Here is a 22,457-nt window from a genome sequence, read left to right as displayed (position 1 = left end):
AAAAATGAGTTAACTTTTCTATGCTGCAGAAGTGCATCAAAACACTCGCACTGAAGTCACGCCAGCACAAGATTTGACACGTCCGTTAGTTTCTGCTACACTTGCTACGAAAAATATTTTGGAAATGTGCGATATTCTCCCTAAACATGTAGGACATGTGAACGGTCTTTGATATCTTATCTAACTATTTTCATTTCATCAGGTGGAGTTCATCAAGATTTTGTAGAGGAATTTTATGCAAGTTTTGACATTTTTTCTCTTTGCCCACTAGTTTATAGGGAAAAAAATTACAATATATGCATGTTCTTTCCCAAAACATGTTTCACATCAGAAATCCAAAAGGTTTCAATGGTTTCTTGGTGTTTAATAACAAAGGTGGATAGATGGGCTTGATACATGCATAGGAGATAGACAAAATTGGGTCAAAGGTCACAGACCTACAATCGTTGAACTGTAGGGTGATCTGGATTTAGATTATAATTCAAATATTAGCCCTTACTGCCACTGATCCACTGTGACGATGAGGGAAACCTGTGTTTGAATGATTCTTAAAGTCATCCCTGTACTTTCCTCTGACTAAAGTTGGTCATTGTGGAACTCTGGGTTCTTGCCAAGGGTACGGTATTTATTTTTAGCTTATGTGTCATGTTTTCTTAACTGCTGTGAATGGCCTCTATTTATTGTGAGTTACCGTTAGATGACTTAGTTGGCGATCAGATACCACACACTCAGGGGTTTCTTTTGGCTCGACTACTTTGGCCTGTTGAAGTTTCTGTCTCTGCAGGTTTGAGGGCGTTTTTTCCACGTGCTTCAACTGTAACGGTCATAAATATAGAACTGTGATGTTGAGAAGTTCCCCAGATTATCTGAAATAAGAGTGATGAGAGTAGTCTGGAATCACTTGGTTCTAGCAGTTCTGTGGGGATGTTTGTAAAGCAGAGCTGAAAAGAGGAGCTTTGTTTGTCATTTAAAGTTGGCCGTTTCTTGCCTCTTTTTTCTTATTACTTTTATTTGTACTTGCCTTTTAAATTCTATCTTTTTCTTTTTTTTTTAGCTTTAAATGAGTGTCCGACTTTAAGATTAGCTGGAAACCAATTGGAGATCTTTGCTATCAATTTGAGCGGATTTTGTTGATGATGCTAGAAATATACAAACTTATGTTTTAAGTAAAATAACTAAAAAATTAAATTCAATAAACAGCTGCATGCTCTTTATTTAAATAAAAATAATAATTTTCTATGGACGATGAATTTGAGTTAAGTTCCTTTAATTTACATTTTCTGCATATTTATTAGGTGTGTGCGTGTGATACGATTCACAACACAACATCAGTAACTACAAATTTCACCTTTAAAAGTACAAAATGGTATAAAAACAATTCATTTATTTTTTTTTTAAACTTGTAAGAACAAGTAAATGGTAACTAACTGTACTTCAAGTACCATTATAAAAAAAAGTGGTATGTTTATCAAACTGTCAAAAGTTTCAAAAAAGTTTAAGTTTTGCTTCTACAACAGATTCAGATTCTGACAAGTTCTTAAATTCTTTAAAAAAAAAGGAGGAGTGAGGTAGTTTATTAAGGTCTGATGGCAATTAAATGTTTTTTTTTGTTAAAAAACATGATTAAAAAAATTGATTTGGACATTTTTTGGATCGACACGGTAATCGCACTTTGAAATATCGTGATATATCGCTAAATTGATTTTTTTCTTACACCCCTAATATTTATGTCCATAATAGAACCTTGTGTATGTTTTGGGGAATCATTGGTGCGATTACTCAGCAGAATCTCCAGCCTGATTATTACTTTTTTCATTGGACATCATTGAGTCTGTTCACCAACAGTTAACTCCATATGATACATGTCGCTAAGAGTCATTATCTGTCCACCTTTATGCATCACTTTCACAGGAGAACCTTCAGGCCTTTCTAAAGGGATCTGTGTCTTTTAATGACCCATAGAAATACACATCACAGACCTTTATGTGTACTGTGTACTGTGCTGTTTGTTGTTCAGAATGATTTTCCCATTGAGGGACATGACTTGACATGACGTCAGTTGCCATTATTCTTGGATGAATTTGAAGGTTAATCACTGGGCTGACTCATCCCTGATGTGTGGACATTAAGTTATCCTGCGTCTCAAACCGATGACACCCAGTCGTTACCTCTGTGAATGAATGAGTGCAACATGAATTACAGTAGATTTCACCTTCGATTCTGCAGAAAAGCTCGTTTTCGTTCACCCTATATGAGAGAGAGCAAAGCTTTGTGTGTTTACTCTGCAAATACAATCCCTTAACAAATAGACACACACACACACACACACACACACACACACACACACGAGAACCTCTTTGAACTCTTGTTTTCCCTTGTTTTCTCTGCAGGTCAATGTTCGCGTCACCACCATGGACGCTGAACTGGAGTTTGCCATTCAGCCCAGTACAACTGGCAAGCAGTTGTTTGACCAGGTACAGTTCCCTTCATTAATTCATTCATAATGGGAAAGAGCAATGACCACTACAAAAACAGCGTGTCCGCGGGGTCTTAAAAAGTATTAAAAGTTGATAAATCAACTGTTGGAAATTTAAGGTCCTTAAAAAGTATTAGAAAAGTCTTCATCACATTTTTATTATGTATTACATTTTGTTGGTATTCAGGCTTTTATTTGGTTGCAAGTTCTCTGACTCCTGGCTCCAGAATACCCGAATTCAAAGATTGGATGAAGCCAGTTGAGAATAACAACCGGGAAGCCTATTGCAAACTTTGTATGAAAAGGATTAGCGTAGCATCGATGGGCATAAATGCAGTTCAAGTTCAAGGATCAAAATCCTGCATGAAGTGTGCAACACACTTCAAATTGATGCAGACCATCTTGCTGAGCAGGCAGAAGGAGAATCTGAGTCATTTATGGCCCAACTTATCGCCAACTCCAACACCTTGCACCGAAGGCACAAAGAAAAGCTAATAACTCTTGTTACCTGAGCGGAATGTCAATAAACCTGCCTTTAGTTTAATTTATTCGTTAGGGTTTTAGTCCTTCTCAGCTTGCCTCATTTCTGTTAAATTGCAAACTACAACTGTTAAAGATGTGTTGCTAACAACAGCTTAAAGTGGCGACGAGGTCTTACATTTTTTTTGAAAGGTATTTTAAAAGTCCTAAAACGGTATTGAAATGAACCTCAGGATTCCTGCTTATACACTGAAAAAGCTTCCATTTATTCAAAAACCATTTCTGTTATTTTAAAAGAGGAATGAACTAAACACATCAACAAACGCATTCACTAAATGCTATTCATCAATAATCAGGATTTGACTAGAAGCTCATTAAATAAATTAAAGACAGGAAAAATCACAGAAATCCTACTAGTTAAGTTTTGTTTCAAGTCTTATTTTGAAAAGTAACAGGTTGGAAATAGACACTGGTCAGATGTGTAAACGATGCTGCTCAGATGAGTGTCGAGCTTTACCATGTTAATAATAATATTAATAATAATAACATTAATGCATTGGATTTTATATAGCACTTTTCATAGACTTCATGTTGTTGAATTGTTCAAATCTCTGGAAAGTATGTAGTGGCCTGGCCAGTAAAAAGCTTGAAAAAATAGACAATAGTCGTTTAAATAATCCATCCTAAATAATCTAGAAGTAGGCTTGGGCAATATATCGAGATCCAAGATAAATAAAATTTTCCATTTTTGGCAAAACAGAAAATTACCATATCACCTATAACAGTACATTTTTTATTTCATAGCTTATTTTGTCTTAAAATAGTCATTTTAGGAGTCGTTCCTTTTACTACTTCTCAGAACAGCATGAAAACCGCGGCTAGATGGATTTCTGAGTGCGTTCTAACCCGGACCTTCATCTAAACAAGCTACACTACAGAAGTCACTCACACGTGCTGTCCCTTATAGGAGAAAAAGTATAAAAGTGTCACATATTATGAAGCTGTTTGTTAATAAACATGCTGGTCAGACTTTATTGAGTTAAACATGTCAAGATGTATATTATATATTGCCATTTTGAGGAAAAAAAACATTGAAGCTTAAAGCCCTAACTAAAAGCCATTTAGCCCCTGAAAATGTAGGTTTTCCTCAAGTAGATTAAAATTGAGTGTTTTCCCTTGCTGTTTGCATGCAATAAATAAATCAGAAATAAAGTACTACAGAGCCTTAAGAGCTTCAGGTGCCCAGCATTCCACTTTGATCACCTTTCTGTCTTTGTTTTAGTTTACAAGTGTCTCATTTCCTCCCCTACACTCCCTTGCTTGTGTGCGCAGCTCCAAAGTTAACTGGAGCTTATCCAGCCTTGAAGTGACTCAAGGAAAGGTTCAGAACGCCAGTCTGTCACTGGGCCAGATTTACATATATAGTGTTTAAAACGTTTCTAATAGCATATTTACTTACAAATGTAGGATATCAAACATTTTGTATGCGTTTAATGTCACACGGGCAATGATTATTTGAGTTTTTCATATCTTCCTCCCATTAGAATTTTGACAGCCTCGTCTGGCTGCGCCAACCCTCTCCGATAAGGCAGTCTGTTCGGCACTCGACCCCCAAAATAAAGGTTCTAGAGAGCGGGGACCCCCACTGTAGCTGAAGGTGGTTGAACACAGACATGAACATTGAAGAACAGTCATGTGGAGACAGGGCCATCTATAAGGGGGAATAAATAAAGGGGAGAGATTTTTGGGGCCCATCCACAAAGTCAGCAAAATGATGATACATTGTTCTATGAATCTGTGATAACCATATTTATTTATTTATTTATTTATCTGAATAATATCCACTGTTATCCAGGAAGTTTATTATATTCACAGAGTATAAGATCATCTTAAAGATATAAATCCTTGTTTTTCTCAGAAATAAAATTGATTAAAAGTGACCAAAAGTGGTGGTAAAGGTGGTGAAGTAGGATTTTAAAAACCACAGAAATTGGTTAAAAGTAGCAAATTAGAGTAGCCAAAAACGAACTATTAGTTTAAACTGGCAAACAATTGGCATGATAAATCGTGAATCTGGCTAAATTGGCAAAAATATGCATGAAATATGGCAAAAAGGTGACAATAATCAGGTAGGAAAAGTGGTGAAAAGGGTTTATAAGTACCAAAAATGTCTAAAGTGTAAAACGTGCAGAAAAGGCATTGAAATTTAATGGAAAAGTGGCAAAAATGGGAGCAATGTAGCAAAAATGTATTAAAAGAAGCGAATATATAGCAAGAACAATTAATGAAAATAGGTTAAAATATGGCAAGTTTGGTGTAGTTGCAGAAAAAGGGTAAAAATGAGCAAAAATTGGCTCAAATTGTTAAAAAAGTGTCTTTGGACACACTAACACCAAATTAACCAATCATGAAGCTCATCAGAAGGCCTGACGTTAAGCCTCTCCTTTCAATAAGGTGTGTTGGAATAGAGGACGCATTAAAAAAATTGCGTGTTTGCAGTTCTCCAGGACTACTCTCACACTTTTATCAGATAGTTTTATAAAGATAAGCGAGTATTTTATCAAACATGGCTATTTCGTGTTTTGTTGGTGACCTGTTATGTTGGGATCTGGCGTCGTTTGGTTGATTGTGCGTTTGGTCTGAGAATCATTTGAGACCATGGTCAATTTTTTTGTTTTTTTTTTTTTTCTTTATGCAAACCTCTGTAAGCAAACATTTATTTTATATCTGTGGTGTTTGACAGCACCAGGGATTCCTTTGTGCTGAGTTGGACAGTGTGAGGTGTGGTTAAAGCCAATTCCTCTGAGGGTTTTTCTTCAGTGGTTTAGATTACAGTGTTTAACTACAGATTAGGTATTGATTGCTTGTAATCTGTGCTGCCGTTAGTCTCATATTTCATTTTTTGAAGTTCCATCATTCCTCCATCATACCTGCTCGATATATTGTTATGTTTAAAAACTAGAAATGGTTCGATGATTGAGGCGTGTTCATACTGGGTCTTCTATTAACTAGAACTTTTTTGCATTTTCTTCCTGTCGTGTGAAGCTGAACAGCCAAGATTTAAAGTGTAGATGACATGTCATTAGTATGAGCCTGGCTGTGAGTTCATGAGGTGGAGGAAGGGCATGGTTTTTGCCTCTTCCTGTATAACTTGTTTTTTCTGTAGCAAATGTGGTCGACTGTGCGTATTCTGAACGCTTAGTGATTCACCCTAGATTTCATTTTGGACTGCTGTGTAAAAAGCTCAGCCACATCAGCGTGAAATATTCTGGTTACACGTGGTTTCCCTTTTGTTATATGCTGGAAGTGTTCCTCAGTGAGGACTTCATGTGAGAGTGAGAGTATGTTCACACACAGACACAATTTGCTAAATCGAGCTTGTGAAAATCCACCGACAAAGCTTTGCACGATCTCTCGAGTTCACGCGTCGGTCAGTTCATTTATTGACCTGTAGGATGAAACCAGCGGCCGATCGCGAAACTAAGCAAGGCGGGGCCTGGTCGCTTTAGTCATATCTGTCATTGGCTACGTTTACATGAGAGCTTTAATTCCCCATTAATTCAGAATAAAGGTTAAATCCTTCCGAATGAAAATGGCCATTCCGAATTAAACCTAAATCTGAATTAAGTGGCTGGTTTATTCTGATTTTAATTCCGAATTGAATAATTCCCCGATCTTATACGTTTAATTCCGCTTTAAATTAATTCCGGTCGTTCTGCGCATGCTCGTCCAGTCGCGATGAAGCGCTGGTGAGGGCTGAATCCAAGATGGCCGCCTGAAGCAAGTGTTGGACTCGAGCCTTAGAAGATATTGATATAATGAAAAGAGTGAATGGACGGAAGCATAACATTCACACGGACATATTACACACACACGGACATGGGCTAATGACAAAACTGGCTTTGATTGGCCAAAGTATGGTCGTCTGCCTTCATTCTCCTCCTCAGCTGATGAAAGTAAAACAGAATGTTTTGGAGCAGCAGCTCGACAAAAATATACTATCATAATAAAAGTGAAAATAGTTCTTATTTTGTGATCTTCTATGTTGTAGCCAAAAAGAAAAGGTTTGTTGTGTATTTTTTTCCAATAGTTGTGATACATCACGTTCGCCCCCTGTCCAGTCAGAACCCCTCCCAACCCCCAGAACTAAAGCTTAATTCAATAAAGGCGATTAAACGTGTTTTCAATGTAAACCTCAATTCAGAATTACTATTTCCATATAAACACCAAGCTAAACACTTTATTTCCGAATAAAAAAAATAATAATCATGTAACCGTGGCCATTGCCTAATGAATGTGGTGTGAGTGTTGGTGGTGGTCGGAGGGGCAGATGGCTCAGTGTGGATGTTCTGTCAGTAGTAGTAGCTTACCACCGCTGTGTTTGGAGTGACTAGGGTTCTATAGAAATCCAATGTATGATCCATCCATCCATTTTCTGACCCGCTTGCTCCTTTCTTCAAGGCAGCGTGGGTCTGCTGGTGGCCATAGCATTATTATTATTATTATTATTATTGTTAATACTCTTTAGCAATAGGCAGCAGGACGACAGACTCTTGTGGGGTGTTTGATAGCTTTTTATGGAAATGCTGAGTAACCAGCCGTGAACTCATTCTGTGGTCAAACACGAGGTCTGGCATCTGTGGCGTGGCCCCGTGTGGTCACGATGATCATAGCTTCAGTGCCGTCGCGCCGCCCGCAGTCAAAACTCCTGCCACTCCCGAACACACCCTCATTCTATTTCATATGTCTGTATGACAGTGCACGCCTGTTCCACTCTTTTTTTTTTTTTAAATGTCATACTTCAGACAGAAAACTCCCCAGAGAGAATAAATCCTAGTTAAACACTGCTTTGTCATACTTTTTTTTTTTATTATCCCAGAACCTGTTTCTGATTGGTTGAAAGCAGTTGGGGGATGTTCTCCTTTATCCTTTATGAAATTATCATCAGTACAGAAACAATAACATTTTTAACCCTCGTATTATCCTAAAATATCACTGACACATTTTACCCTTGGGGTCAATCTGACCACGTGAGTGTGAACCCTATTGGTCGTGGTGATGATACGACCTTTCCTGCAGCGCCACCATCAGGTCAATGGTTATGTAAGGTCACACACATACAGACATGTTTTACACCACTCAAACAGCTTGGGGTCAAATTGACCCCAGAGGAACATCAATGCGTCCAATATGTGTTCAGACCACTGAAAAATATCATTATAATTTTATGTTTAATCAATTTTAACCAGCATTTCTTACCCAACTACTTTAATTCTTCCTACTTATTTACTTAGTCACTTAGGTAATAACTTACATACCTACTTAGTACCCTTCTTACATAAGGAAAATTCATGAAATTCAAAGCAAAAGAAAAAAGTCAACAGATATTTTTTGAATGGGGTCAAATTGACTCCAAGGATACTATGAGGGTTAAATTAGATGTTTAACACTTTTTTATTGTTGCGTAAAGTTGTCTCTACCCAGTCCTAAGTGATCCACAAATGAAGTTACTTTATTTATCTAATTCTTAGACCAATTTTAAACTGTCAGTCGGGCGAGTAAATGTGCTATACCAAAGTTTCTTTTAGGGTCGTATGGATGTTCATAAGTATTAAATGAAGAAAACACATTTTTCCAGCGTTCAGCTGCAGCACACACTCTCACTCTCTCTGATTGGTCCTTCTTTAGGGCTTGTCTAGGTAAATAAATCCCTCCCTTTTTTCCTCGTCATGTTGCTGGAAGTCTGTGAGTTATTCCACCCAGAGGATGCTGTATAGGGATTAATGCCGCTCGAGCCCCGTCGTGGAATTCCTTTTCCACTCTCTCTCTGCAGAGCCAGGAGGACTCCCCCCTTAAATGTGAAGGAGAAACTTTCTCTCGCCGTTACTTTCTGTCACCGTGAATCAAGCACTCTTTGTTACAGCGCCAGTTTGCACACTGAGTCGGAAACAGCTGGTCACACATAATCTTTCAACGTTTACCTTCTCGGTGGGACTGAAAATGTTTGACTAAGGATACACTTAATGATTGCCATAATAAAATAGACAGAAATCACAAGATATTATTTTTTGTAGGTTTTGGTAGAGATTCTTTCAACAAAGCTTTGGTTCTACATTGTATTTTAAATTCTAAGCGCTTGGTTCTGGATGCTCTCTGTCTTTTTCGCATTGACCTACATTTTAGTAAAACCAAGTGAACTGTTTTTGTGTTTTCCTAATTATTTGTTGTTTTTTTTTACAGTCCTCCAATGCCAGTCCTTGGCAAAACATTATGATACGGTCACTGATTTATTTGTTTGCTCATATTTCCTTTGTGCCTTTCCTTGGCAGGCTTTAGTTTGGTTTAAATAAATGCAGATGCCAGTGGAACACTTGTACCCAACCAAACAAGAAAGACTGTAGAATAAATCAGGAGACATTATTGTGACACATTCTACGTTCTAGATCAGCACAATGTCTGCACGGCACTAAGTGTTTGTTTTTCCGCTTCGTTTGGCTTGGAAATAAAGCAGCAAATGTAATGGTAAAACAAAGCCAATGCATTCTCTTTCTTCCTTTGAACAGGAAACCTTATCATCAAAGCGTTGAGTTACTTCCTATAGAAGCTGATGCTTCTGTGCATGTTGAGAGAAGCATTTAGCTACTCTCTCAGCTCTAGCCAACGTCTTGAAGCTCAATACTGACAGATGCCAAACTAAACTGTTGATTCCCATAACAATGTGTTATGTTACTAGTGAAAAACTAATAAACAACAAATGATTATGAGACACAGAGGCAAGCTACAATGACCTCATCTAAAGGATTTTTAATAATGGTGAAATAATCCAAAGTTGGGGTCCAAAATAAGAAATTAAGACATCACATATAGAAAAATTGCTTTACTTTATATCCCATGAAAGAGTCATCTTTATACTAGAAATTAAAACATATCAGATTTTTTTTTTTTCTTACATCGAAACAGGTATGGGCTAATGAAAATTAAAAAAAAAGCATTTTTTGCATATATATATATAAATGCAAATATGTGACTAATCATTAGTGATGTGAACAGTCTATGTACATAGCTCAAATATGATCAAATTACAGGGAGCTGAGGCATGTGCAAAGTTGTTTACTGAAAGCCCAAACATGTTCGAGCCCTTAACACCGACAAACTATTTTCCAATTTTGAGAGGCTGGCATGTCCACCAGATAGGATGTATAGCAAATCCTTGTGTATATTGTGAGAGAGTAGGTGATATTGTATTACAATACCAAATTTCAGTTTTCTACGTGATGTAGTTCCTGAGATATTGGAAGCTTTAACTGGAAAATAAGGACGCGCAAAAATCAACACTCCCCTCACTAAATTGGCCGTATCGTAAAAAAAGTATTGTCATATTCTGAGATGACATGGATTTACCTTAAAGGACTTAGCTTGTAGCATGTCCTAAAAAACACTTCTATGATCCCTGTGTCACTGCCTCTCCTTCTGTGAAAAGCAGCCATGAAAGGGCCGATTGTTTCCCTCCGATCCAATGAGTTTCATAAAGGTGTGTAGCTGCCTATGGTGCTCTCTGATTTCAGGCCTCCTCTAAATGCAAGTCATCAGAAGGTTTCCCTGAATCAAAGCCTTTCATCTTGGCTCCCTCAGGGTCAGCCTGCCCGCCCTGTATTCTGTATCATCCCCTGAGGCAGGGTGGGAGTTTAATATTCACTTTAACCTTGGTTCATCAGTCTGAAAACGTGCTCGGCTTTAACACTTCGCACCGTGCCCGACAAGCTCACAGGGGACACTGAGACCTAATTTGTGCTTGGGGTTTTTATTCACAAATTAAAACAAGAACTCAAAGACTTTGGTAAATGCAAACCAGTGGAAAGTGGTCTTTCCTCTTGTACTGGGAGGGAATACACCAGAACTAAAATTAATGTTCAATCTGCCTCAGCTTCAGTCAATTAAAAGGCTTCTTTTTTTTTTATAAAGTCCTCACATTTGTGAGTTGAGAGCATTCCTTTAGGGTTAGACAAAGTGTTTCCAGTGCGTTTGAAAGTAAAACTGGAAATCTGCTTTTCAGATGTTTAGTAATGACGAGCCTCGCAACCCATTCAATGTACGGCAGTGGTTCATGACTTCTTTTGGATCGTGGCTCCATTGTAACGTCACAAATTACCGGTGACCCAAGGACTTTTTATTCCTTCTAGAATTTGTTTATGATCATGCTTGTTACACTGGATTAGTGATAAGTTGCTCAGCTATTTTTATCCTGCATTTTAGATTTATATTTGAGAAAGTGAAAATATAGAATAAGGTTGTTTGAGATTTTGTTTGGTCTTTTAATTTTGAAAATAATATCTTTTTTTTTTTTTTTTTAATTAAATTGGTAACTTTTTAAAAAAAACATTTTATCAATGACTAGACATTTTAGGCAACCTCATTTAAATTCCAGGGAATGTTACATGGAGTCATGAAAAACACTGTAAGGTGTCATAGCAGTGTTAAAGAGCAGGCGTCACCCTGCTGTTAAACAAAGTCATAGTGAAAAGAACAAGTTGTAGTTCAATCGTCAAATATTTAGAAAATGGTTGGTTTTACATTATTGCTATTAAAAAATATTTCATGTGAGATTTTTAGAAGGAAAACAAAACTTTTATTGATTTAACTGATTGTGTGTGAGTTATATTTGAACTAAAGATGGCCGATGCTATTTATCCGCCGATATTATCGGCCGGTATTAGCGATAAATGTCATATCGGTTGACATCGTTATTGGTTTTTCCACCGATATCGAAAAAAACCCAATATGTTCTGTTATTTGAGACAACATATCATGGCAGCTGTGCTTCCAATAGTGTGTAACAGTGGCGGCCTGTGAGTCCATCTCATTTTACTATGATCAGTAATCCATTATAAGAACAAGGAAATCATTGGTTTTATATTACTTATATTGTACCATTGCCATTCAACAACCAGAGTTATGTCAAATCTTATAATAAGAATGACTTCAGTAATATATACGGGTGTAAGAAAAATAGCTTCAGCAATGTAGCGCGATATTTCACGGCGCGATCCAAAAAATTTCCAAATCGATTTTTTTAATCATGATTTTAATGAAAAAAAACAACAAAAAAACATTCAATTGTGCTAACATATGCATATATTTTTAAATATAAGAACTTAGAATCAGAATCTGTTGTAGAAGCAAAAGTTGAACTTTTTTTGAAAACATACCACTTGTTAAATAAATTGTATTTCATACCATTTTGTACTTGTAAAGGTGAAATTTTTAATTATTGATATTGTGATATATCGTAATGTGTATTGTATTATGTATCGGGATATGTTGCATCGTGACATGCGAATCGTATGGTATCGTCAGATTCATGGCAATGCACACCTCTGTAATATATTGGCAGTTTCTAATCACAAAGCTGTTAATGACATCTTGCTGTTTTCCAGTGTGTGAGACAAAAAACACACTTTGGATCAAATGTCATCTTGTTTCCTGAAGTAACGTGTTTGTTCCTCAGCCTTTGGGATTTAAGACATCCGGTTTTTAGACCAATTAACTTTAACTTAAAAATCCTCTCCTTCCCTCTGCAGGTGGTAAAAACCATTGGCTTGCGAGAGATCTGGTATTTTGGGCTCCAGTACATGGACACCAAAGGCTACCAAACCTGGCTTAAACTTAACAAAAAGGTAAGATCAAAGTTTAAATTGTGATTTTGTTGATTGGAGATGAATTTCTAGAAGGTATGTGTAAAAGTCTCGTATATCATCAGAGCTAAATTCTTTCATTACATATTCCGTTACTGGAAACCTGCGTAGATGCTTGTCTCAGGTTTTTCAACACTGTTCCCTGCTCAGCGATGTTGTGCAACGGAGAAGGAATGTAGTATTGTTTCAAAGTGACGATACAATCAGGACGCTCATGTTTGCCTTTCAGTCAATCAGTAGCTACAATATTACAATATGCTTTTATCCACATGCTATATGCTTCTATTTCTGACTGATTTTGAGGTCCAGCTTTGTCTCTATCAGCTGCTGGTGGATCACTTAAAAAAAACATGAACTTTTAGTGAACCATGGTGACTTTCGTACTCTTTATTTGAAACAACGCAAAGAGTTGTAGGAATACGATGAGAAATCATGCCTGAAATATAAAATCTAGTATGTATTGTAAAATAACATGATCATATTGCAGCTATGAAGTATAATATGATTATACCGATGAAAGGGGCCACATAACTAGAGTGCGATACTTAAAGGCTTTTAGGGTGAAATGGTTTTGGGCCATTTTACTTTGAGGGATTCCTATTTGAATATGTTAAGGTTTAAATTAAGACAACTTTTTTCAGGAAATTTACTTTGATCTCCTCACATGTTTTGACTGCCAACTGCCAGACGTCTTCAAGGCGTCTGAAGATCTCTATATTTTCTTGACGACCGCCTAATATTTCCAGGAAGTTCATTTTGTCTTCTTTTTGAATAATACATTAAGGTTTCATTTATTCAGACAACTTTTTTCAGGAAATTTACTTTGATCTCCTGACGTTTTGACTGTCAACTGCCAGTCTTCTTCAAAGGCGTCTGCAGATCGCTATGATGTTTTCTTGATGAACGCCTAATAATTCCAGGAAGTTAATTTTGTCTTCTTTTTGAATAATATGTTAAAGTTTCATTTATTCAGACAACTTTTTTCAGGAAATGTACTTTGATCTCCTGACATGTTTCAACTGTCAACAGTAGATGCTTTGATCCTTTCCTTATGAAAGAATTTGTAAGGACACATCAAAGTGCCTCTGAGGAAGACTGACAGTTGAAACATGGCAGGAGATTAAAGAAAAAAGTTGAAGTCTGAATAAATTCACATATTTAAAAAAGACAAAATATACTTGCTGGAATTATGTTGATTTCTATTTTTTAGGCCTATAATTGTCCCAACATGCAGAAAAGGGCCCTAGATTTGCTTTTCCCATTTCTCAATCAACAGATAATTCTTCATCATTAGCAGCAATATTTTGAAAAAAATCATAAAAATGCAATTTATGCTACAATGTTATAGCTACAGTATGTGCATAGACGACTTTTTTCATTGGGGAAAATCCAAACCAAAGTGACTAGTTTTGATTGTTTGTATAAATAGAGAACTGTAATGGGGAAGCTATAAAATGCCATTCTAGTAGCTTAGCCTGAATGAAATTAATTTGCACTTTGTGATCAGGATCAGGTCATTGCACCGCAGGGTGTGAGTGTGGGCCTCTCCTGGCCTTGGTCAGCAGCAGCAGTAAACTGTACACTATTTGCTGACTCAGCGCTGCAGCCCATCAGCACAATGCACATCTCGATCTGGAAACATCGCCGCTTTGTTCCATGTTTGCAATTTGAGGAAGAGGCACAATGTGTAAACACCGGCTGTCACCAGGAAGCAATAATGATTTGTAGGGACTAAAGGAGAAAGTAAATAAGTTTTCAGCAGAGATTTTTTTAAATTATTTTTTTAGCTGAAGCAGTTTCTAGGACTTTTTTTACATGCACTCATTCACTGAGCATGCAATAATGTATGCATAGGATGTTAATTTGAAACATTATACACAGAAAGATGAGAAAATTAGTTGTTTGCACCAGCAAATTCATTTATGTCTTCCTTTAAAATGTAAAAATAGGTACATTATTGTAATTTCTCATTTTATTTCTTCAAAATTTTTTAACATTTAACTCCAGCTCTTGAGTCTACTGTTTGTGATGTTTGTATAAATTAATTGTGGAGGACATCTTCCTTTATCGTCCTCCAGCTAAAGGTACAATATGTTGAGGTTTCATTTATTCAGACAAACGTTTCTCAGAAAATTTACTTTGATCTCCTGACATGTTTCGACTGTCAACTGCCAGTCTTCTTCAGAGGCGTCTGCTGATCACTTTGGTGTTTCCTTGACCTCTGTGTAATTATTCCAGCAAGTTCTTCTTGAATATGTTAAGGCTTGATTTATTGAGACAAACATTTTTCAGGAAATTTACTTTGATCTCATGACAATTTTTGACTGTCAACTGCCAGTCTTCTTCAGAGGTGTCTGTTGATTGCTTTGATCTTTCCTTGACTTCCACGTAATTATTCCAGCTAGTTATTTTTTAATAAAATGTTAGGGTTTCATTTATTCAGACAAACATTTTTTCAGGGAATTGACTTTGATCTTCTGGCATCTGCTGATCGCTTTGATGTTTCCTTGACTTGCTGGAATAACCTTAACATATTATTCAAAAAAAAAATGAAAAAAGAACTTGCTGGAATAATTATCCAACCCAAGGTGTCATAGTTTAGATGATATCTAATATCTATATTTACTTCTTTCTTTATTTTTCCACAGGTGTCATCCCAGGATGTAAAGAAAGACAACCCACTGCTGTTCAAGTTTAGGGCCAAGTTTTTCCCAGAGGACGTGTCTGAGGAGCTCATCCAAGAGATCACCCAGAAACTCTTCTTCCTGCAGGTGAAGGAAAACATCCTGAACGATGAGATCTACTGCCCCCCAGAAACGGCCGTGCTGCTGGCGTCCTACGCCGTTCAGTCCAAGTACGGCGACTACAGCAAAGAAATACACCGGCCTGGATACTTGATGTCGGAACGGCTGGTGACGCAAAGGTAAAACTACTACAAGTAATCTCGGACAAAGAATTAAGAGTTGTTACCTTAAATGAACCAGATTCCGATAATCTGACTGCTGGCATTAGCACTGTTAGGGAAAAAAAAGCTGATTTTATGTTAGCAATGAGACACGAGATGACACCATCCATGGACATGTCCAAAAATAAGAAGTATTATTTCAAAAAAGAATAATTATTTTTGAAGAAAGAAGACTAACCCAATGGTTCCTAAACTGGGGGGCGCGCCCCCTACGTAGGAGAATGGCGTCATGTCATTGAGCATGAAAAATAGAAAATGTTTCCTAATAAAGCGCTTTATTACTGTTCTAAAACATGTGATTGCAAATTGTAAGTTATTTTTATGAGATTTGAGGAAAAATTAAAACAATTTTTAAAAAAAAGTTTGCATTTTGTCACGATGGAGGGGGGCCCTGAGAGTTTTTCAATCTTCAAAGAGGGGCACAGCAGAAAAAGTTTGTGAACCACTGGTCTAACCCGACTTGAAATGTTAATGGTGTATTCTGTTAATACATCACCCAAAGTTATTCATCTCCAAATGTATTTGAATTGTAAAAGATTTAAAAAGGCAAACAGGAATGAACAAGCCATTGCCAAAATTCAAAGCAAACCTTTGACTTTTATCACGATTTTGTATTTTGAGTTTATTTTTGAAATTCTCTACTTTAATTTTGTCTTTTTGACTATAATCTCAGCCTTTAACTTTAATCTCGATCATCGACTTTATTCTTGAGTTTCCCAAAATAATTATTTCCATCAAAATTGGCCCCAATCTGCTTCCGTGCATCATACAGTAACAGATTGGTGAATGTATTTCTGTGTATCTGTGTTATGGTAGAGTCCTCGCACAGCACAAGTTATCCAAGGAGCAGTGGGAGGAGAGGATTCAGGTGTGGCACGAGGAGCACAATGGAATGTTAAAGTAAGTGAATAGTATCAACATTTTACAATGAAATAATCATATCTATCGTTGCGGCAACACTTTTGATATTTGTCGTTATTAGGGAAGACGCAATGATGGAGTATCTGAAGATCGCTCAGGACCTGGAAATGTATGGAATCAACTACTTCGACATAAAGAATAAGAAAGGAACAGAGCTGCGGTTAGGGGTGGACGCCCTGGGACTCAACATCTACGAGAAAAACGATAAGTAAGTGTTTTAACAGACCCTTGAAGGGAAGCCGCGGCGTTTCTATGGCTGTTCGGGTTATGGTTGTTCAGTGTGTGTGTGTGTGTGTGTGTGTCTGACACAGAGCTAAACAGGCTGAGCCAGGTCCGTGTCACTACTTAATCACTGATCCTGTTTGTCAGCAGAGACGGGGACAGGAATAACAACAAAGGAGCGAATGGAGACAGAGTGTTTGTTATTAAAGACAGCAGTAGGCTCCGTCAAATGTTTGCCTCATATCTGAAACTCCCAATAATGTATCAACATTATTGGGAGTTTCATCCAAATCTTCTTAAATTTACAGATTGTTGTCCCCCCCATGAGATATGAAGCAAAATAAATAGTCAACTATTATTTTTTTTATCATTAAATGGGGTCAAATTGACCCCAAGGATAATAGGAGGGTTAAAATAGATATTTTACACCTTTTTATTGTTGTGTAAAATTGCCTCTATCCAGTCCTAGGTGATCAAAAAGTTAATTTTATTGATAATAATAATAGATAATATAAGCAAAAACTCGTCATATATCAACTCTGCCCATGCAGGTGTGGGGATGTAAGGTCACACACAGTTTTACACAGCTAAAACAGCTTGGGGTCAATTTGACCCCAGAGGAACACCAATGCGTACAATGTGTGTTCATTCGGCACATTGAAAAAATATCATCATGATCATGTTATGCTTAATCAACTGTACCCATCAAATTAGGAAAAGTCATGAAATATGAAGCAAAAGATAGTCAACTATTATTAACATTGAATGGAGTCAAATTGACCCCAAGTATAATAGGTGGGTTAATAAATAGGGTCATTTTAGGTGTAGATGTATCCAAACATTTTAAGTCATAATTCTGGTGATGCATTGTGCAAATAAATTTACATGGGTTAGAGCTGGACGATATTGACCAAAAACTCATCTCAATATTTTTTGGGTTAAATTTGATTATCCAAATGCCAGACAGACACATTTACTAACAAACAGCTGCACAATATGTGCCACTTTAGTCTTGTTCTCCTCTACGGGACAGCACGTGTGAGTGAGTTCTGTAGTGAGGCTTGTATAGGGGAAGGTCTGGGTTAGAAATCAGAAATCCATCAAACTGTGCTTTTTATTCTTTTCCGAGAAGTAATGAAAGCAACAACTCCTAAAACAAGTATTTTAAAACAAAATAAGCTATATATATATATATATATATATACACACACACACATTAATACTGGCAATATTGTAATTTTTTATATCCCGAAAATAGAAAACTGGATATATCTTGAATCTCTGAGGGAACCAGGTCGTTGCATGCTCTTTTTGCTGCTCAAAGGGCAGTTCAGGAGAGAACCACCATTTGTTTGTGTTACGATTTCCTGTGGCTAACGGCCTCGACTGTGGGGTCAAAGGAGCACTTCATCCTGGGTGACTTTCTTTACAGTCACTGACCCAGCTCTTTAAATACTGCCAGCTGTGCTGAGGCAAAGCTGAGCTGCTTTATCTCTCATTTATAAATGTAATTCCGTAATTAATAATTAATTTTAATTCTTAGATGTCCACACCAAAAATATTCAAACCTATATTTTCATTGATTAGGAAGCCTAGCAAGTTAACCAATAAATAGGGAAGAAATGAGATACTAGGTCATTGTTTTTAGAGTGTTTTACAGCTGATTTAGGAGTCGTTATCATAAGAGATGCTAACAGAAAGCTAACACAAGAGGAAGATTCTCTTTTATTTGGTATTTTTTTCAGGCTCAGTAAATGTAATTATTTCTAATTGAATTTTAGTCATTAAGAACGTAATTGTAATTGACTACCTGTGGATAAAATAATTTGTATTTAATTTTGAGTAACTGAAAACATCATTGTAAACCGTGGCTACCACCAGTGGTTCTACTCGATCCCACTGTCAGCACTGTGACCCTGGGCTGATCGTGGAGGACACAGGCCTTTGTTGGAGAGTAAATGAAAAAGTTTTATGAGTCAGCTGCCTCTATTCAAACATTTACTGATTGACATTTCTTTATTTTGTTTTAATGACTGAAACCAGCATTGTTTTAATCTTAATCTAGTGTATAATTTATTATAATCCCAAGGCTTTAAGAACAAACCCAGCCTGTGTGAGTGTCTCTAAGCAAAGAAGTGCCTCTCCTCTGCGGTCCCCTTTGCTGCCTGTAACCATGGCTACGCCGACTGGTTTTTCAAGCTGTGCGGTACTTAAGAATGTGAGGCTATAACCTACAACAGCGTTTTCTTCAATGAGGGTAACAGGCCCACAATGCAGCAGTTGGGCCAAAGGCGCAGTCTGAAGGTGGTTTAACTCCTTGTGTTCCTGCTGCTCATTTAACAGTGCAACAGTCTTTGGTTTCAAACACACACGTAGTCACACTAACATTGATTTATGAACATAATTTAAAAAACAAAAATAGCACTGGAAATAAATTGAAGTACCAGAGAACTAAAATATTACTTTATCTGACTTATCATCAGAGGTGTACAGAGTACATATATATCCTACAGAAGTACAAGTACAAATAAGTCACACATAAAATGCTCACCCCACATGTTTATTTTTGGTAATAATGGTTCCCTTGCATACAGTAAACATCTGATGTATAAACGTAAAAACGAAGAGACAAAAACTTGCACAATTGGAATTTAATTTATTTTTCCCACAGGCAGAATCTTGTATAAAATGTACGGTTTGTCAAAATGTAAATTTTTTAAAATAAATTAATGCCAATTAATTCAGTTTAAAATATACATAGATTTTTTGCAGGTTTTAAGTATAGCTACATTTATGAACTCAAACAGTGTCGTGCCAAATGTGCCATGTGAGATAATGGGTAGAAACCCCAACGTGAACCCAAGACTGTGGTAAAATATTTCCTTTAATCTGATTGGTTTGTTTTTTGTAGTTTCACAATGTCTGTTGATCATTTTAAAACAAAAAAAATTGTAATTTACTCAGTAACGGTTGGGTGTAGAAATGTAACGAGTTACTTTACTACTTTTAATAAGTAATAATACTAGTAAAATTTATGATTTGGAAATATATTCCAAAAAGTACCCATAAAAGCAACTCAGTTACAGTAACGTGAGTACTTGTAATCCATTACTTTCACCTCTGGAAACTACACAAACTAAACAAAATTCAATTTTTTTTGCATTTCCAGGTTAAAACCTCAGGGTTTAAATAGTCTTTAAGTTAATATGTGGGTGTGAGGCTTAGCTGTGGTCCTTCAAAACAAACATTTAGCAATAATTAAGCTTTAATGAAATGGGAACATATTTTTAGCTGCGCCCATGTTATGATGGTAAGTTACCGTAAACATATGTCTGAGTGCTTTGACGTACAAAGGACAGTTCTCAACAGCATTTTTGTTAAGAATAAATCAAAATCCTAATTTTACTCAAAAAAAAAAATACTTTGATCAAGCTCGTCAGGAAATGAAGTGCCACCGTTTTCTTTTTACAATCTTTAAGCATGTGTCAGGTTCTGTGATGGAATGAAATTCCAGTTCTGGGAGTAAAGTTTCACAGCACAGTTTCGCTGTGAGGTGGATGACTGATTTTTAGATTGCAACACGATCAGCTGTCCTGTGTGTGTGTACACACTGGTGTTCTGCATTGTGTTGAATGAGATTGGCAAATATTCAGAGTGTCTGGCACAACAGGCCAATGAGCCACGCCCTCAGATTTATACTCTACATTTAAACGTACTTAAAAGAACATGTTCACAGTCTGGTTTTATTCTAAAGCAGTAACATCTGTGTTACTATTTTAAACTTTAAACGCTTTCATTTTTGATAATATGACCATAATTAGTGACAGACAAAATGCAGCATTCAGTTCCTTTTAGTGCAAAATGGCCATAGACTTTCTTCCCAGTGTTTGATTATTCCCTGATCTAAGAATTGGTTAAAAATGCAAAAAAAAAAAATAAAAAAAAATCTAAGGACGATATTTGTCTTGACAATTAAATGCATATTCTAATGTGTTTGTCCTCAGATTGACCCCAAAGATTGGTTTTCCCTGGAGTGAAATCAGGAATATTTCCTTCAACGATAAAAAGTTCATCATCAAGCCCATCGACAAAAAATCACCAGTAAGCAATTTTTCATCTTTTACTTTCATTTATTTCTCATTTAAATTTTTTTTTATCTTGTCTGCACATGCCCTCAAAGGTAGTGAAATCTTTTTGCACGTTTTATTATTGCAGTTAAATAAATTCATGTATTTTATTGCATAATTTTAACCATCACCAGCCGTCCCTAAGGAAGGATCAGAAATACAGTACTTTTATAAAGAAAGAGCAGTGTTGCACCTTGGAACAGGAAAGAGGGAGTTAGGGTAGGAAAATGTAAGGGGTGGGGACAAGTAGAGTATTTTAAGGTATTATTATTAGTATTTTTTTTTTAACTTTTTTAAAGAATGCTTATAATTCTTTGGTAAAATTGGGCTTTATTTGTGGAGAAAAGAAGATGTTAGACTTATCTACAGGGTTATGTACGCTATAGTCTCCCAAATAGGCCGGCTGCTTTCTACACCAAGTGATTCATAGGAAACGTTTACACAGATGCATTGTGTGCAACCCTTATCTGCGTACCTCAGGCTTACCTTTAACAAAGTGTGGAGCGTCCTGTCTTTTTATCTTTGATCAGCGTTTGATGTTTCTTTACACCAGTGTTTCTCAAATGGGGGGGCACTGCAGGGGGTACTTGAGAGACAGAAAGTGGAAAATTAACAAACAAAAACATTGAAAAATATGTGGTTTTATAATATTTTTGTTAAAAATGATAATTATATTAATGATCATGAAAATGATCTTGATCAGAACATGTACCGGTACTAAAAATACCAGAGTCGGTCTTGGTCCCACACCAGGTGGAAGATGACCGAAAATGATAAAAACTATAGAAATGTATACATTCAGAAGGCAATAAATACTGTTTCATTCCACTTATTTACAATGGGATTCTTTCAAATATGCTCTATAGTTTTTTTTTCATAGAATTCTGAGCAAAATGTTGTAGTCGAACAAAGGGGGTACTTGGATTCAGAACTAAGAGAAAGGGGGTACTTGGGCCAAAAACAGTTTGATCACAGCTAAAGATTGAATTCATCCCAGGGTCTAATATTTCCTTCTTTCTTCGTATTCCTTTAACCTTGTTTGTTGTGATTTGTTTTGTGTTTCCAGGACTTTGTGTTTTACGCCCCGAGACTGCGCATTAACAAGAGCATCCTGCAGCTCTGCATGGGAAACCACGAGCTGTACATGCGTCGACGCAAGCCCGACACCATTGAAGTGCAGCAGATGAAGGCGCAGGCTAAAGAGGAGAAGCAACAGAAACAGCAGGAAAGGTACTCACGACTTTGCCTGTGTTCGAAATGGCACTACAAACTCAATGAGTATATACTCAAAGTGTGGTTAGGAGGATTAGGATGATGAGCGTTCCCACTCAAGTATACTCCCAAGTTTCCCAAGATGCATTCGCAACCAACAATGATGAAAACCTGAATCATGCTGAGGCTAAATTTCTCCATTGATTTTCCACTTTTGAAAGTTCTGAAAACATTTTAAGTGAGAAAGTGATCAAGTAGAATATCAACATGTGATCATTTGATTCATAAAACTCACGGAAACACATTTCATGCTGACATTTTGCTACTGACAAAAGCATTAAACTAATGGAAGACAAGAAGAG

The 22,457-nt window shown here is 36.7% G+C and overlaps 1 protein-coding gene across 1 annotated transcript in view; it reads left to right on the top strand.

Moving 5' to 3' along the window:
- Positions 1-22,457, top strand: part of ezrb (ezrin b) — a 39,677-nt gene that overhangs the window by 7,066 nt on the left and 10,154 nt on the right. The window contains exons 2-8 of the mRNA XM_028439898.1: positions 2,391-2,474; positions 12,535-12,630; positions 15,297-15,571; positions 16,430-16,513; positions 16,596-16,742; positions 20,761-20,857; positions 21,950-22,113. Coding sequence (XP_028295699.1) covers positions 2,391-2,474; positions 12,535-12,630; positions 15,297-15,571; positions 16,430-16,513; positions 16,596-16,742; positions 20,761-20,857; positions 21,950-22,113 — 947 coding nt within the window. The remainder of the gene's footprint in view (positions 1-2,390; positions 2,475-12,534; positions 12,631-15,296; positions 15,572-16,429; positions 16,514-16,595; positions 16,743-20,760; positions 20,858-21,949; positions 22,114-22,457) is intronic.

Source organism: Gouania willdenowi, chromosome 24 (genome assembly GCF_900634775.1).
Source record: "Gouania willdenowi chromosome 24, fGouWil2.1, whole genome shotgun sequence".
Classification (NCBI taxonomy): domain Eukaryota; kingdom Metazoa; phylum Chordata; class Actinopteri; order Blenniiformes; family Gobiesocidae; genus Gouania; species Gouania willdenowi.
Note: the sequence above shows the minus strand (reverse complement) of the source record. Positions and strands in the feature narration are given on the sequence as shown.